Below are 18,372 nucleotides of genomic sequence, written 5' to 3' on the forward strand. Positions count from 1 at the left end.
TGCTTTTAACCCATCTGTGCAGTTAGCGCACACACACACACACTAGTGATTACTAGGGGGCTGTGGATCACACGTGCCCAGAGCGGTGGGCAGCCCTAGCCCGGCGCCCGGGGAGCAGTTGGGGTTAGGTGCCTTGCTCAAGGGCACCTCAATCATGGCCTCAGGTCTGGGAATCGAACCCACGACCCTCCGGTCACAAGACCAGTTCCCTACCACCAGGCCATGACTGCCCCATAATATTCCACCTGTTCCCGTTATCAAAACATTGGTTCCTGAGCAATCAGGATGGTGCACAGTTTCATAATTTATAATTAGTCAATATATTAGCTATATCATCTAGACTGTTTCTGGGTTGCATCTCACTCAAAGCTGAGGGAGAAATAACATGCTTCATCGGTAAGTCAGTTGCATTTGATTTCTACTTCAGGTCATATGAGCACCATGTGAGTGAGTGGGTATGCACAACAGCCTTTCAAATACAAAGCCTTTTGGGATTCCAATTTAGAAATCAATCCTTCAAACTTGCACTTTCCTCGCCAACTGTTGTGTAATTTTGACTGAACAAATTGTAAAACGTAACATTTATATTGTAGCGTTTTTTTTTTTTGTCAGGCTACCACGATGGTTTCTCTGTGCAGTGGTTAGGATGGTTAGACCAGAGGAAAAGGTAGAAGCATCTGAAGCCCCCAGTAACCATTCACACAATCAGCATTTTATGCAACTGAATCACAACTGAATATACTTGAAGAGTTTAGATTACTCTGGATTCTTTCTTTTGTGAGTTATTGCTCTCAAAAAAGTGTTTTAGCCTAAAAGGTGCTCTCCTGAACATGAACCGAAGCCATCCAACATACTTAAGATTCTCTTTATTTCAGGCTTATAACTATAAATTCCTTTTAATGTGCACAAACACTCTTTGAACTGATGAAAGCCCTGGCTGAATGGAGCATCTTTCCCAAGTCCAGTTACGTATCTGGATCTATACCATTTAGAGATCTGGTTGACCAGTAGCGGTGACACTTGTAGTACTATCTTGCATTAAAAGAGAAGACCATAATACGAACAGAAACACCTGTCCTAATGTTTGTTAAAATTGCTCAACATGCTAAAACAGGAGTGCTGTGAAGATCATACTCACTCATGGGCCTTGGCTCCAATCCCAGTCCGAGACTTTGTAATTATGGAGCAATTAATACTGTGTGGGTTCACCTCACCTGACTCCTGGGACTGTCAGCAGGACCAAAGCTAGAGGAGAGAGGACAGAGTCAACAGGCGTTTGAGGTTCAAATCATACCGCTTCTTCACACTGTGTGTTTTGTGCAGTGTGGCAAATTGAACCGCTGCAACACACACATACACACACACACTCTCCAGACTGAAGCTTAAAATTTGATCAGTTATACGACATCACCCGCTAGGCGCAGACAAAAATAACTCCTGGTTGCTAAAACATTCTCTTCATGAGTCCCTGTGTAAAAAGATCAAAAGCAGCAATTGAAATACGGTGAAATAAAGAACACATCGCAAACTAACAATGCAAATAAAAACGTGTTATTTCTTGCATTGTGACATACATTAACCTCTGTGTTTCTCTAAACAGCTTTCTTCTAAAATCGGATAGATCTTTACAACGCCATTTAAGAAAACAAACTAAACATCCAAAACGTAGCACTTTATATAAGTAGGTATTTACAGAATGTACAGCTTCACACGATGAAAGGACAACACCCACTTCTGCAAGCATGACTGTTACTGTAGGATATCGAAACACTGAACAGCGAAAATAACATAAATAAACAAAAACAAAATGAAAGAGCTCAGGCTCCAGTATGTGAGTGCGCCTTATAAAATCATGACATACCATAGAACAGACTGAAAAATATACACAAAGCCAAGAGAGGCTTTGCAACAACAAAAAACCCAACACAGATATGGGGCCAGAGGCTGTAGCTTAGGTTAAAATACTGTTGTGTAAACAAACAAACAGTTCAACAGTCCATGAATGGCTGAGAGATTTTCCTGCAAGTGATTTGCCAGCCCAGTTACTGTCGGGAGAGAGGACAAAGGAGAATCAACTTGAACGGTAAGACGAGGCTTAAAAAGAGAACAAGAAATCCTTGGCTAGCTTAATTTGACACTTAATATTTACTGCAGTTTTCATGGGTAATTCCAGCAGTTACACAACTAAGACAATCAAGCCAACACATTTTCTTTACTTCATCCTATGAGCACCAGAGCCAAATCCGCTTCCTCCGTTTAGAAACACATTGGGGCCCACACCGTGACCTTTGTTTTGGGTTAAAAAAACACATTTAAATGGTGATTCCACAAAGTTCCTTTATTTACTTAGCTTCGTGAAGCTGCTCTTAGTTCTAGTCTGTTATTTCTCCGCTATGAAGCACCTGACAGTTGACTAAGGGGCTGAATGTTAACCTGGTGGGTGAAGCCGAGCGAGTGAGCGTGGGAAGCTCAGCGGAGCTCCGAACGGGCCTTCTGGTAACCAGCCTGAAAACCCCATTGGCCAATTTTGAACTAAAGCACCTCAGCTTGTGAAGACTACCGAGGTTACCACAGCAAGTTCGCCCCAGATCCTGAAAATGGTCCCACAAAATGATTTGCTGCTTTCTGCAGCACCCACCCCCCTCCTCCCCAAAGTGATGACAGTAGAAATCTCAAGTCTTTATATATAAATCTAACACGGTCCAACAGCAAGACTCCACTAGACAATGTCGTTAGCATAGAAAAGAAATGATAGGGGGAAAAAGGGTCATAGAGAAACAGTAATGTCATCTGAATCAAATCTACATTGTCCACGTCAGTTCAGAGACATGTTTAGAGCTGCATTGCTGGGAGTAGGTGAGATTTCCCTCATCCACCTGTGTGTTTGCACGCACACAAACACACTCCAGTCCCAATGGACGTCAGTTGTCCCTCTTGTTCTACTCAGAGATCCGTTATGATGAACATTCTGTTAAGAGACGCGTCCACATTCACATAACAACCCTGACACAGGCTGTGTGCGGGCACTCAACACTGACGCACAATCACCTACAGGGTCCAAAGATGCATAACAGTGTGTATGTGTGAAGTCAGTCTACTGATTTAACCCCACATTCTAGGAATGAGGTGTGTATGTGTGTGTGTGTGTGTGTGTGTGTGTGTGTGTGTGTGTGTGTGTGTGTGTGTGTGTTCAGAGAGCTCTTCGCTGCAGTGGCTAACACACTGAAACACCACTGCTGTCCCTTCGCCCCTGTTTCTTGAGCAGCTGGATCCGGTTGTGGCAGTAGAATTTGATGGCCCTCCAGTCACGCTGGTTGGTCACCAGCAGGGGGCAGTGCTGCAGGCACCGCTCGCAGTCCGCCTTCGCCGGCACACGCAGCTCCACGATGTTGTGCTTCAGGTGCGTCTCCACGGCGATGCGCTCCGCCTCCGACCACGGCCGTTTCAGCACACCACGCTTGCCTGAAAGACGGGCGGGAAAAATGTATCGTCTTAGCGCTACGCCAATTCTCACTCCTCTGAAACTTTGAAAGGTCTGGCAACTCGTTAATCCTCAGTCCACTGTACATATCATTCTGGCAGAGAACACAATCTTACAGACGTGTAAGAATATGCAAGTCTATTGCAACTTACCACGAACATGCTATTTTGGAAGTATCTGTGCATGTATTTTTATACTGCATCCAATGTCCTCAGTAAAGGCTTACAAAAATACACACATCCCTTTGGCTACAAATTAAATGTTAAGATACTTAGGCACTAGACCTAGTAACAAGGGTGGATAATTGGTGTAATTATGTTGTGGAACTACTGAACTACACCTGTAGCATTCTGCCGGTACGTGAGCACTTTTCGTGTGGTGACTCATCTCTATTCTAAGCCACTGTTGACACCGATAATCCTAAATTAAACCCAGTCACCACTGCAAATGCAGATCCAGACATCTGGAATCTAAACTTGTAGAGCATCCCTCAGCCTGTGTGGCAAGATTTAATTTACAATTTAAAAAGTTTAATTGTAAGGCAGCTACACTATGAAAAGCTACCTGAGCTGCACCCGTACCTGATTTGACCTGGGAACTCCTCCTCTTGTGCGCGGTGGAGGGAGATGGGGTAGTGGGTGTCGGGTGAGGGGCGGCGTTCTTTTTGGGTCGTGGCCCTCGCCCGTTCACGCCGGTCTTCTTCGTCGTCACCACTCTCTCCTTGGTCTTCTCCCCGTCTCCGTCAGACTCCTCTGAGAAAGAGTCGGCAGAGTTGCCCGACATCACTGGTGGGGGGAATGGAAATATTAAAGTCAGATTTAAAATCTGAGTATTAAAATCAGACTTAAAATCTATAATCTAAAAGTATTATTATATTAAAAAAATCTCTATTGTCTCATGCAAACACATGCTTTGGTATTGCCATGTTTCAGTTCAGTAACGCAGTAGCTAGCTGGGTAATAGAGGACTGCCTAACATTCCTCATGTGGTGTCACAGTGGATAATTACGTGGGCAATGTAGTTTTTGTCGTTTGGTTCCCTCACCATCCAGCTCAAGGCAGATATGCTGCAGACTCATTCCTCTGAAGAGCACTCCATCTCTCTCTCCATACAGTACCACTCTCCCCACCCGGCCCATCAGAGCCGGGTCCTGAGCGATCCTGGAGCAGCTCTGCGTCACGTGATACTCCCTCTGCAGAAACTCCTCCAGCCGCTTAGAGGCAGCGCCCTGGGGTCGTTCCCCCTCCTCCAGGAGGAGGAGCTGTGTCAGGATGGCCACCTGCCTCCGGGCACGGGGCGCAGTCAGGGTGGTGGGGTTCTTCGCTCCGCTGCTGCGCGCCAGTCCTCGCAAGAGGTCCGTGCCGCGCAGAGGAGTGGCGGGCGAGTGGTATGGGCGGGAGAAGACGTAGGGGCTCTCGGGGTCTACGCCCACGTCGGCCGAGGTCTTCAGGAGCAGGTCGAGACAAGCCTCGGAGTGGGGCGGGAGGATGAGGGGCTGCAGCCGCCCGCGCTTACCCAGAACGCCCACACGGGGGCGATGGCACAGCACGTGACGCTCAAATGGGGACAGGGAGGCCTCGAGAGGGGAGAGGGTGGGCGGTGCGGAGGCGGGGCCGGCGGAAGGCGTGAGGCGGTTGTGGTAGTCCTGCGCGGTGAGCTTGGCCACTTCACACTCGCGGTGGCGGTTGTAGAGGATCAGCAGGGCCAGGCTGGAGTGGCAGAGCAGGCGCCACGACTCGGCCGAGCTGCTCGAACGGGACAGGGAGAGGAAGGAGGAGTGCTGCTGACGCCGCAGGTACAGCACCAGCGTGGACAGGGAGCACAGCAGGGGTGGCATGTGGGAGCGGTGAGGGCTGGGGGGCGTGGTTAGGGAGACAGAGAGAAACAGAGAGATAGAAGAGAGATATTAGTACTGATCAGTAGTCATTAAATAACATTCCCTAGAAATACGTTTTGCTGTTCAAAAGAATAATACTGAATCAGGAACCAAATTCAACGGTTTTATATATATACCTTGCCATCTCGCCATTCTTCTCTTCTCCACTGTCATTTTCTCTCATTTCATTAATCTCCATATCGACATCTTCCTCAACATCCTCTTCCCCTTCGTCATGTCCCGGGGTGGGCGGAGCTTCCTCTTTCGTTCTCTCCATCTCTGCCTGTTTCTTTAGTTGCTCCTCCTTCACTTTCTCTTTCTCCTTCTCTTTTTCCTTCTCTAGCTCCTTCTCTTTCTCTTTTTCCTTCTCCTTCTCCTTTTTCTCCTTCTCTTTCTCCTTCTTCTCTTCCTTCTCTTTCTCCTTCTTGGGTCTGCGCCCCCTCCTGGTGGGAGGGTTGGGGGTGACGGGGGGACTCTTCACTGCCATGGTGGTTGCCACTGCAGCCTTTCTGGTGGGCGTGGCAGCGGAGCCAGACGTCTTCCTGGATGCACCGGCGGCAGCGGACGTCGCCGGGGGCGAGAGGGACAACGAGAACGACACGGCCCCTGAGTTCCCAGCGGACGACTGCGAGTCCCGTTCGCGGGAAAAGAGGGACGGGCCAGGGGTGGCAGCGGCAGTGGCAGCGGAGGAGGTGGAGGAGGAGGGCTGCGGAGAGGCGAAGGTGTGTGGGCTCGCGTGCGTGGAGGTGGGGTGTGGAGAATGGGTGTGCAGGTGGCCAAGCTCCATGGCTGCACGCACCTCCGGCTGCTGGTCGTGGTGCTTCTCCAAGTGGCGGGCCAGGGAGCGGAAATGGCGGCCGCAGTACGGGCAGTGCTGCCGCCTGGTGACCGTCCCTGTGGCGCCCCGACCGATGTTTATGTTTATGTTGTTGTTGATATTTGTGGTGGGCGGAGCTAGTGGGGCCTGGAATGAGGTGGAAGAAGAGGAGGAAGGGGCGGGGCGTGCAAACGAAAGTGGGCGGGGCTGAGCCCTGGGCGCTGCCTTCTTCTTGGCAGCGGGCGCAGCAGTTTTTCGTTTCTTGCGCCGCCGCATCATGCGGCCCCTCAGCTCCTCCAATTCTTCCTCATCGTCGTCGTCATCATCGTCGTCTTCCTCTTCCTCGTCGTCCTCGCGGTCCGAATCGCTGGCCTCGGAGTGAGAGAGCGGAGACGAGGATGGAGAGAGAGACCAGGAGGGAGTGAGGTAGTCAGATACAGTGAGAGAGAGAGGGAGGGGACCTGCCTCCTCTTCCTACGGAATGAGTGAGAGACAAAAGTATATTGTATGGCAAAGGGAGATCAAAGAGACCCCCCCACCCCTCCCTCAATTAATTCATGGTCCTGTTGTACACTACTCATGACGATAATATAAGGACCAAACAAAGAATATATATATAAAATTAAAAATAAAAAAATATAGCATATCATGTTTTCCCTTTCAAGTTGACTTTAATTTGCCCTAATACCCTTTGAACACACACACACACACACACACACACACACACACACACACACACACACACACACGACATCTTTAAATACATAAAGGAACTCTACACCTTCTTAATGTTACATAAAAGGAAGATATAAACATGGATATTACAGGTCAGATAGACGTTTGTCTCATTAGATAAAAACAAGCCCAAAGATGGTGGGTTTACTTTTTTGATGTTGTTATCTGGATTGAAGCCGCATTCAAATCCTCGCGGGGAGACAGAACGGTGGAAACCCTAAATTTGTCAAAAACAAAAACAACCAGACTGTAAACAGCAACGAGCACAGATGAATGCCAATGGTCGTTGAGGGCTTGACTGGAATGCAAAATGCTGATTCGCTGGCTTCCCAGTGTCTAGGCAATCCCTGAAACAAAGCTATGTTACAAAAGGCCATTTTGATTACCATGGCATTTTCGCTCCAGTCAGTCAGACTGTAGTCCACCGTTATCTCCTCTCCTTTGGCAATGTCTCGGATTGCTATGACGACCAGCCGCACCTGGCTCCCACAATGCACCTCTCGGATCCTGCAGTTGGGTGGCGGGTGGAAGAGCACGGGCCCCCGGACACCGCTCGCCCCCTCCTCGCCCAGCTCGGACACACTGCAGGACACACAAACACTCATCAAAGTCCCTTAAAAGCACCACACAACAGACACTATTAGAGAAAACTCCTTCTGAAATAAACAAAACAGGCATGCTGCAGGAAAGCTACATCATTTATCGTTATGCAACAACCTTGAGGAAAGTGTTACATGCTTCAAACTTTTTTTTTTTTTTACCAAGATAATTCTGGCCCGATATCTGACATACACAAATTATTTTTGAGGAACAATGCTCTCTCCTAAATTTTGTGTTTAGACATGCAAGACACACAGGTACACATCTGTTGAACTTGGAAAACTTACGCATAAGGATGTGCATGCAGTGGCCTGAGGGAAGGGGGTGATGTATATACAACAGCAAGGTATAAATGCTTACCAAAGCTGAGCTGGGTCTGTGAGGTAGTAGGGACTGCCTGGAGGGGGTAGTCCATCCTCTGCCACATCTGGGTACTGCCCATCACCTGAGTTGGGTTGTACAGAATCAAGACTCGGATAAAACCAATAACATTATGAAGTGTCTATATGCACCTACATCATCAGAATGCATATATACACAAGATTAAGCTAAAAATAAGTATTTGACAAAATGGTATTTTAAGGTACAAAAAATGCCAAGTTAGTATTCTATGAATTGCTTTAAATGTACATGGACACAAGGTAAGTATACACTTTAAAATACAAACTACATATAAGAGGCACCCTTCGTGGTATTTCTCATCACTGATGAATGGAGGAACTGATGTCAGGATGTGGTCTTAATGTAAACCCGCCTACTGAACCCCCCCCCCCCCCCCACACACACACACACACACTCTCTCTCTCTCTCTCTCTCTCTCTCTCTGAATCCTTCTTTTAGACTGCTTTCGATCTCGTCTATCTACCGTAATTCCATGCCAGTACAATTTGACGAACGTTAGAAACATGAGGAAAGATCACAGCACGCTCCACTCTTACTACATCGGTATGATATGTAATAGACCTTATGTAATAGTCCATTTTATAGTCCAGGGGTGTAAATACGACTGAATAACCTGAATGCATCTATGAGTGTGAATGCATCTGTCAAACAGCAGAACAAGCGAGAGGTCGAACGGCGGCGTGCGCGTACCTGGGCTATAGCTGTGTTCAGACATGCTTTCCTCTTCATCTTCAGTGACATATGCGCGGTCACACACCTTAACTGGAGTACCCTTCCTCTTCCTCGCACACACGCGCCTGGGAGACAAACCAATCAGCCTAATGAAGACCCCTCCGACCAATTGACCTCAAAGTTAAGTCATCACACTACGGAGGCGCATCACTCGTGGTCCTTTTTCAGACCAACACGACCAAAAACATCCAAAAATTACGCATGGGTTATTATACAATTGTGAAGCACAAAATTAGCAGCAGCAAAGCTAAACGGACAATAAAACACATAATGTGGTGAAGCTGTCGGCACAATTCACCTAGCTAGCTAACTAACTAACCAGCAACTATCGCAGCACGCTCCAAGATGCTCAGGTGCCGTGATCTAATCGGTTATCTGGGCAGCTCACCATCACGGAGGCTGAACTGGGTAAGCGAGCTGGCTAACGCATCCCCGTGTTGCGATACAAGCTTTCTGCCACCAGGGCGGCGCTGATTAAACGCCTCCATCTAGCAAGCTGGCTAGCTAACTAGCCCATCTAGCCCATTGAATGTTTTGCTTACCGACATTTTAGCCACTCGAGTATTTCTGTGACATCTCGAGTGACATAATCGCGGCATAAAGTGGAAACTGATACATTATGTAGGGTTTTTACTGTTTTCTTTTAATAGGTATCATTTTCCCAACCGCTCCTGACGTTACGTGCACGCGCACAACAGAAACAAACCAGATTAGCTCGCGCTAGCTAGGTCGTTAGCTAGCGCCACCCTTCTGAGACATTAAAAATCAATCTATACGTTTTGTCCGTTGCCGATGCAATAAACACATTTCACTGACCCCCGGGGAGGCGGAGGCTTGCTGCCATCTCCATCGCTGTCGAGGGTCGGTGGCTCCCGATAGTCGAAAGGCGACCGTACGTTCTCCGCCATTAGGGCTGCTACAGCAGTACCTAGCGCTCCGGTGAAGACTCCACTGCGCATGTGCTGTATGGGCTAAGGTTTGAGGTTGCTAAAATGGGGGGTAAATTTTATATTGATTGGCCATACTAATGTTCCCATTTATACTGAATAGATTACTGGACAAAAAGTGTGAAGGTGTCCTGCATGATTTGAGTAATTCAAAATTAATAATTCATGTTCATTTTAATCATTTATTCATCTACTGTCAAACATACTCTCATAAATAACAATACAAAAAGAAAACATTATTCCAAATGTAACACTACATTCTCAAGTCCTCACATTTCTCCAACAAGCATATAGTTAGTGGATCTAAAACAACAGTATTTAAGTGGCTATGTAGTGAATAAACACTGTTTTGGCTTCAGATATGCATATGTCATTTGCTACAATACACTGCAGTAAATTGCAATAATTAGTAATTATTAGGTTTTCACAGCATCTATATTCATATTGTATCTGTTAGTACCTATTCTGGTACCAATAAATAATGATGTTTTAGTAAACAAAACAAGTAAATAAAATAAACACAAAAAAATCAGGATTTTTCAAACTGAAATGTTGATAGTCACCTTGTCACTAGTAGCCTACTTACGATTGGATTCGTTCTAAAATGCTCTCAATTTTTTAATTGGTTTGTTCTTTGTACAGTCACAGTAATAGATATGCTACACAGAAGCAGTTAGTGCAACACATTGTTAAGAGAGCTGCTAGAGTACGTCTTAAAGCTTAGTGTTCAATGGCTAGACCCCTTTCCTCTTGCATGTCCTGGCACATTATAAAACATGGTAAAATACATATGAAGATTTTCAAAATTAATTCTATACATATTGCTAAGTCATTCATTAGATGGTGTGAGGTTTCAATTTGGGATAAGCCTTTAAAAAAAGTGTTATGATGCAAGTTTTCCTAAGTGTGTAAAGTTTCAGATCTGAACATTGATGGATTGTAAGCACAAAAGTCAAACAGCTAATTTGCTGTGGACGATAATATGTTAATATAATATATATATATATATATATATATATATATATATATATATATATATATATATATATGTGGTTATATGTTCAGACGTGGCAAACTTGTGATAATAACATGCGTTTGCAATTAGCAAATTTGCAATGGTAGGTGATTAAGATGTGCAATAAAACTTTGGTGAGATTACTGTCTTCTGAGAGTGAGATGCTTAACTGCAGCATCTGTGCAGACCTACTGGCACCGATTTGCGAGCACTATCTGGATCAGGGCATGTCCCTAACCTCGGAGGTAACCAGTATTACTACCATGATCCATTTTATAAGAGACTTTGGACCTAGCCATTGACTGTCCAGTGAAGCGCTACCCCATGACCTCTCCCTAGCAAACACACAATGCAATTTTGTTTCAACTCTGACCTTGGACTGATTGATATCTGTCCGACTTGTGTTTGGTCAAAAAAATAAGTAAATTATATTGCTATCAGAAACAATGAATAAACTGAGGACCAAAGTAGTGAAATCTGTTCAGGATAAAGAATTGAGGCATCTTGAGATCTACTTTGAAATGTGAATATTTAACCAAACATAAGCTGTGCTCTCAAGCTGTGATTCTGAATATAAAAAAATAATATAAAGTTTTACCAGATCAGTGCAGTGGAGCTCAAACTAAAATTATACAATGTGAAATAAAAGAAGAAAGAAAAAAGGAAATTGATGTTTTAAGAAGCTATAGCCTTTTTTATATATTTGCCTATGTCAGATAGAGGGCTATAATTCCAGGGTCTTTTTTCATGTGGTTAGTGTTTAGTGTGTGTGTGCGTGTGTATGTATGAGGCATCTATAGTCCCTGCTCCTCTGGTACTGCGTCCGTCTCAGAGTGGAGCAAGTGTAGGGCTTGGGAAGCAGAGTCCGTCCAGTGAATCAGCTCCAGCAGAACCTTGTAGGTCCAGAGTTTGCCGGCAAAACTGCCCGAACCCTCTACCTCGTCCACAACCTGGCAGAATGAGAAACAAGTGGAGAACAGTGACGGATGAGGAGTCTAACTGAGCAGATGAGCAGGTTTCACTGTTTGACAAGAGCACATATCATTTTTAGGGTATGTTGATGCGTGTAGGAGTGTGACAAAGACAGAGAGAAAGAGAAAGAGAGAGAGGTGTGTGTGTATATGTGAGAGAAAGGCTATGTGAGTGAGGAAAAACAAATGGGTGAGTGTATATGTGACTGAGTGGGAGAGAGGTCTGTGCGTGTTACAGCTGGGTCAAATAAGGCACGGAATGTAGGAGGTAAGAGCCTGTGTAGGAGAGGAAAGATGTCCGGCAGATAAACTTCAGACCTATACACATTTAATTTTGGTGAACACATAGGCGTTTTGAAGCATGAAAATAGAATAAACAAAATATCCAACACCAACACAAAAGGAAATGCTATTCTGATCACAGGCCAAACTTGCTTTTAGACAGCAGCATCAAACTCAACTTCAAGATTTACCTTGATAGCATGCGTCACACCATCACCTGTTTTAATTGCATCTAGTCACGGCGTGGGAAGAGAGATCCGTTTGGTACGGATGTAAGGGATTTGGAGGAGGGTGTGAGGTGGATGCAGTTTTACCATAAAGAGGGGTTTTTACTGACAGAGCTTGGCAAAGCTCCAAGCCAAGTTCAAAAGCCATTTTGTATAATTTACCCATAACTGTTCCCCACAACACTGCCTCATAGATTGGACTCAATGTTATTGAGCCATTTCATGCAGGACAATGCCCTTCAGGATCTCAGATCCCCATCCAGCATTTCAGAATAAAAACAAGGTTCCTCACACAATGTCTTACAATTTCTAATGCAATGCATGGACTAGTTCTGGGTGAAATAACGTATACCTTTATTTATGACTGAAAGTTCTATGGCATCACAAAACAATGTAATAATTTGGACTAGATGATGATGTGTTGTAAATAAAAGTAAAGAGCAATAAAATAAATGTACAGTAGTACCTATCCATAGAGATCTCGGATAATAACAGTGCTCTACAGGCAGAATGTTTTGTTTTTGAGAAAAAGCTGGACGGTTCTGTCACACAACATAAACATAAATCTTTTATGCTTTGTTTGCCTAATGATGTTCAGGCTGCACCTTTTGATCTCACTGAATCAGTGGTAAAACTATATTGCTGCAATATGTGCTGTTATGAAAGATATATTTAAAACACTGGTTTGAGCAACCAAATGAACTGTAACTTTGTAACTTCAGCTGTAGTGTTCCACAACAAACAATTACTAAAGCAAAAGGTTGTGCTATATCTGATTTGCATAGCAGTTGTTCACAATAATTCAGAAACCGACACTTTGATTGCATACCAACAGGTATTTTATGAGATGCAATGAATTTGCTTTCCTTGTTGGATAGTTATTTTGTTACCTTGTCACATTTTGTGTACAGTAACAAACAAAAACAAACAAACTCCCACAGTGTGCACAGCTCTCTCTCTCTCTACCCACCTCGGTGCACTGGATCTCGGGAGATGGCGGGCAGAAGCCCTCCCCGTTTTCGAGCAGCACGCCGGTGCTGTGGAGGAAGTGCCCGATTCGGTCCTTAACCACCTTCCTTACGGCCTCATACTCGCCTTCCAACTCCTCACCCATCTCCTCCACCTCTCGGCTAATCACACACTCCAGCATCTCCAGGCACTGCCTGAGGGCGGAGCGGACGTGGCCCACCTGTTCTGTCGAGGTAGGGGCTTCAGGGCAGAGGGCAAAAGTCACCAGGCGATCGCCTGCAGGAACGTGTTCTGAGTGAAAGCTCTCTCGTTCCTTCTGAAAGGGTGGAAGACGGGTCACACATGAAAGGCAGAAACATTTAGTAGTTTGAAGTTAGCAAACAACCTATTCAAAGAGCTTGTAGCCTTCTGCTGTACTAAAACAATGAGGATACTTTTCAAGTGATAAAAAAGGAGACCCCGACTATGTGTTATTGAATTTCTATGTTGCACTGAGCACAGCATAGGTGATGCATAAATGTTTTTGTTTCTTTTTTTCTGTTTTGGGGTTAATCTTTCTTTAATGAACCTAAATGTATACACACTGGGATATTGGTAAGACAAGATTTATGTGGGTCCCTTCCATCACCGAAGAAACATGCAACAGCCGGATGGAATACCTCTCGGAATTAATTCAGAATAGACGAGAACGTATCGGTAATCAAAGCCCTCTGAATCGCCTAAGCAATGGCTACCGTATTATGGTACAACAACAGAGGGGAAACACACAGGAATTTGAGTTCAGATCGTTAACAGGTGCAATAACAGGACCTGCATGTGTTTTACGTAAGGAATGTTGCCAGCTAAAAAGATAACGGCACACACGGCAGAACAGCTTCACACAATCCAAAAACGATACAGCTACTCACAAATAGTTCCAACAACTGTTTGCAGTCCTTGTGTAGTAAGTGAGCAAGACCGGTAGCTCGAGTGAGATCCGACGGATCGAGGGCAGGCATGTCTGCGTACACTTGATCCTCCATGCACGGTGAAAACAGCGAGCTATCAGAGGAGCCAAAGAAGCCAGTTATTTTCCCTGTGGATATATAGACTGCGTTAAACACAACTGAGCGGAGACTTTCGTGCAAACAGTCAGGTATATCAATTATAACGCACGAAGTATCTCAGCGTCGCAGCGCTGTTTCATTCTCGCTGTCACTGCGGGAAAAAAAAAACGCTTGTTGATGGGCACCAGGGGGCGTGTCCCACCGATGAGTCATGAGAGCAGGGCAAACAGTATGGAGCTTTTTTAGTGTCACCACAGCCTGAACCTGAAATCATTATTACAGTGGTACCTCGAGATACGAGCTGCTCTATATACGAGCGATCCAAGATACGAGCACCGAGACGAGCAAAATTTCTGTTCGACACCCGAGTGCACGCTCGAGATACGAGCATGAACCACTAGGTGGCAGTACAGTACTATATGGAAAAAAAGAAATCATTAATCAGCTCAAAGACACACTCAAACGCTTTTCTTTCTCTCCCTCCCCCACAATCTTAGGTTCAAAAACACAAACGGGACATCCAGCTAGACAGCTCTATATTACTCGTTCAGAATACTGTTTAGCGATAATGTCGAATTAAGATTATAGGAGGGTACATGAATCCACAGTGGTAGACCATTAACGACAGCACTGTAAATTTAAAGGGTTTATTATTATAGATGTATGGTTATCAGTGAATGTTCCTCCACACCATCGGCATCATTTAAACCTCTGCGAGCAAGTGGCATCGCATTTTGTAGTATATTTTGTTTTGGTTTCGATTGTTAGTCTAGATTGTCAGCCGCTGTTACGACCCCACGATGTCATGGGTCTAGGTCTGGGGTGTGGGGTAGTAATATGTACGTAGTGGACAAGATGAAATTAAATAAGAATGCGAAAACCAGACGGATACGTAAGAAAACTCTTTACTGCAGAGTGGTAATGGGTAGAAGAGCCTTTTCTACGCAGCAAAACACTGAATAGACACGTACGTACAAAAATACACAATTAACCATAAACCAACCAAGGAAAGGAGCAGTAGACGGCACCAAAGAAAAGAAACGAACAAAATATATTACACTAAGTTAACAAAGCAAGACTCACACCTTACTAACATAAATAAAGAAAATATATATACAACTAATCTTAAACAAATATACATACACGGTGCCCGCCTCTATACTGGTGTTTCTTATAAAGCGTACCTGCATGGGTGTCTATATAAGTGTGCACATGCTACTACGTTCTTACTCCATGGTGGCGATTTTCACAACTCTATTCATGACAATTCATGACAAAAGCCATCGCACAAACCCTCACCTCTCACATGAGAATCATGAGCTACAGTTTCTCAAAAGTCACACACACAACCGTAAAGGCAGTAAATGCTCGCGTCACCTCCCGGCAACTTCCAGCAACTCTGTCATGCAGATTATGAAGCCGAAGATCCGCCATTGATCCAAATCACGATCTTCGATTGGCCAACAGAATCCACCTGTGATGAGGCAATCCACCTGTTAAACCAAAATTAACCGAAAGAGAAAACAACCTCCCCAAAATCCACAGTTCACGTAACACCGCAGCATCAGCCATCAACCACCGAGTGGCTACTGCCACTCATTGTCTACCACTAATCTAAACTCGACATTATCGTTAAAGAGTATGTGTTCTGTATGAGAGTATGCGGTATGACTTTAGTATAGTCAAGCCTCATCGTGATCGTGCTGTCCGTGAGTCTTCTATTATATTAACATAGTTAAGTTAATGTTAAATGTGAAACCCCTTATATAGAATGCTCTTCTCAGCAAGTGTGTCCTCCCATTGATAACACTTCACTCCCACGTCACAACATAAACAATAAAGATTTATTACAGATTATTAATCAGTGAACGTTCATCACGCCATCAGCGTCATTTAAACCACTGTGAGCGAGTGGCATCTCATTTGTAGGATTCGTGGAAATGAAGATGGATTATATTTTTTGTTTGTTAATTTATGTTGGGTGAACGATTCGGAGCTAACCGACAGCTCCAAACTACGAGTTCAGGATGCTGTTTAACGATTATGTCGAATTTAGATTAGTGGTAGACGATGAGTGGCAGGAGCGGCTTGGCTGACAATCTAGACCAGGGGTACTCAAATAGAAATGATAAAGGCAATCCCCGGCGTCGTCTTGAGATCACGGTGCGCGATTTCAAAATAAGAGCGGATAACGCGATTGAAAAAAAAGATTCCTAAAAACACTTTTCAAAACAGCTCGCGGGCCAGAAAAATTTACAGGGCTGTCGTTAACGGTCTATCACTGTAGATTCACGTACCCTCCTATAATCTTAATTCGACATTATCGCTAAACAGTATTCTGAACGAGTAATATAGAGCTGTCTAGCTGGATCTTTCACTCAACATAATTTTCAAACAAAAGTTATGAACCATCTTCATTTCAACAAATGGCGATTTGGAGCTCGTCGGGATGATTTAAGCGAGTGGCCGATACGCAGAGTCACCCAAGACTCTTTAGATGTCTGTCAGCAGAGGCAGGTGGCGTTTATGGACAACGGAGACCACAGTCACGCAGCACTGGCCACACTAAGTGCCACGATTATGTGGCAGGTGGCACAGTGGTCACTTTCGTGCTGCTTACATGCTACTTACACGCCAAACAGGGACCGCACTGTTATTCTTTAGCAGAAAGACGCGCTTCCCAATGACCTCTGATATGTTTTGTGATTGGCCAGGTACAGTTCGATTAGCTCTGAGTTTGTTTGCTCATCCTAAGTATCCCGGATGCATTCCTGAACCGCATTTCAACCTGAACCTGAATTTCGACCTGAACCTGAATTTCAACCCGAACCCGAATTACGACCCGAACCTGAATTTCGACCCGAACCTGAATTGCAACCCGAACCTGAATTTCGACCTGAGGTTCTGGTGACACTAATAAAGCTCCATAAAACAGAGCCTGTTTGGGGCTAATCATGGGGTAGGAGAAAAGCCTCGCAATCTACGTATTTTTCGGAGGGTAGTAAACAATAAATAAATAAAACCAACAACTCGTACACGACATGGGTGGTTGTGGTTAAATTTGGTGCAGAATATAACTGGATAAAGGTGACACGTGAACGCGACAGACGTAGAGACAAATTGTATTAGTCTACAGAATAAAAAAAGCACGATCTGATTTTGATGATTTGCTCTTGCTGGTGTAAGAGCATCACAGTAGCCTATTGAAACGGTGTCATATGAAAAATCTGTCGCCCTCCGTTAGCGGAGACTTTCGAAAGAAAGCGATATTTTATACTCTCTGGGGATGGCAATAATAATTTGTTCTAATCTAATTTGTTCAAAGAATGCTAGTCTACTTTTAAAACCTACTGTTGGACCGAACTGTCTTGCGCAAGGACATAATGACAGCATTTATCGGCTGGGACAAAACCCAAGGTGTTTAATCATAGCCCGGCATCACAAAATGAGAATAAGGAGAATAATATCCTTTGGAATACACGTGGGGAGAGCCACCACGATACATCCATGTACTATGCATGTTAAATGTGTTAAAAGGTTTTCATCTAATAACATGATAGTGGAATGTCATATGAACATTTTGTTATATACGCACAGCCAATAGCAAGTCAAAACCAAACAAAAAGGACAAAATGTGTTAAAATGAGCTGCTGTGATTGAAAGGTAATCTAACGTTAAGCCTACACTGCTCTTCTGAGCAATAATAATAAATTTAAAATGGTAAAAAATGGATAATCATCACTGTAAAAAATACAATACACTGCAATTATTAAATTATTGGTAGCATAGATGCCAACAAATGACCATTAACTGCAATTTCTGTGAAATTATCCAGATATGTGTAACCAGGTTGATCTGTCAGTTGTGTATAATTACACAAAATGTACTGTATTTGTTTCTGTTTATCTAGTTGTGAATATGTGGGATCCAGACTCCTCCCCTTTCTGTTTTCTTCTTTTGTGGTGTTTCCCCCCCCCAAGTATAAATAGCGACCACCAGGGCCGGCGCTAGGGGGGGGCAGAGGGGGGCATTGCCCCCCCAAATTGTGTCTTTGCCCCCCCAAGCACAATGCAAGCAACGGCTTTTTTTATTATCTCTGAACCAATCACAAAAATGCATTTTGCTTTACAGCGTGAAGATATTTCCTTGCTTATTCCTGATTGGCTCTTTGAGTCATATAAAAATCGGCAGACCGCCCCAAACGGTTCAGTTCGGCAGTATATGTTCTGTTAGTGTGAGTGAAAGACAGGTATACTGGTAAACACTCTTCTG

At 44.4% G+C, this 18,372-nt stretch overlaps 2 protein-coding genes across 3 annotated transcripts; both read right to left on the reverse strand.

Annotated features, from left to right (window-relative positions):
• Window positions 1–1,535: 1,535 nt before the first annotated feature.
• On the reverse strand, window positions 1,536–9,603 carry LOC143521793 (uncharacterized). Of its 2 annotated transcripts, none has more exons than XM_077015141.1 (9): window positions 9,460–9,603; window positions 8,602–8,708; window positions 7,870–7,954; window positions 7,296–7,491; window positions 7,058–7,126; window positions 5,495–6,648; window positions 4,526–5,334; window positions 4,063–4,266; window positions 1,536–3,462 (listed from the first exon to the last, which is right to left on the reverse strand). In XM_077015141.1, exons 1-9 carry the CDS (start codon window positions 9,600–9,602, stop codon window positions 3,215–3,217), a joined length of 3,015 nt encoding a protein of 1,004 aa, XP_076871256.1. In that variant the 5' UTR covers window position 9,603; the 3' UTR covers window positions 1,536–3,214. The 2 variants fall into 2 exon arrangements, with proteins under 2 accessions (XP_076871256.1, XP_076871248.1); XM_077015133.1 differs by having other exon boundaries at window positions 4,490–5,334.
• Window positions 9,604–9,758: 155 nt separating this feature from the next.
• LOC143521842 (uncharacterized) lies at window positions 9,759–14,280 on the reverse strand. The gene is made up of 3 exons (XM_077015250.1): window positions 13,963–14,280; window positions 13,056–13,370; window positions 9,759–11,555 (listed from the first exon to the last, which is right to left on the reverse strand). The coding sequence occupies exons 1-3, from the start codon at window positions 14,074–14,076 to the stop codon at window positions 11,400–11,402; spliced, it is 585 nt and encodes a 194-aa protein (XP_076871365.1). The 5' UTR covers window positions 14,077–14,280; the 3' UTR covers window positions 9,759–11,399.
• Between the last annotated feature and the right edge of the window lie 4,092 nt (window positions 14,281–18,372).

Source organism: Brachyhypopomus gauderio, chromosome 1 (genome assembly GCF_052324685.1).
Source record: "Brachyhypopomus gauderio isolate BG-103 chromosome 1, BGAUD_0.2, whole genome shotgun sequence".
Classification (NCBI taxonomy): Eukaryota; Metazoa; Chordata; class Actinopteri; order Gymnotiformes; family Hypopomidae; genus Brachyhypopomus; species Brachyhypopomus gauderio.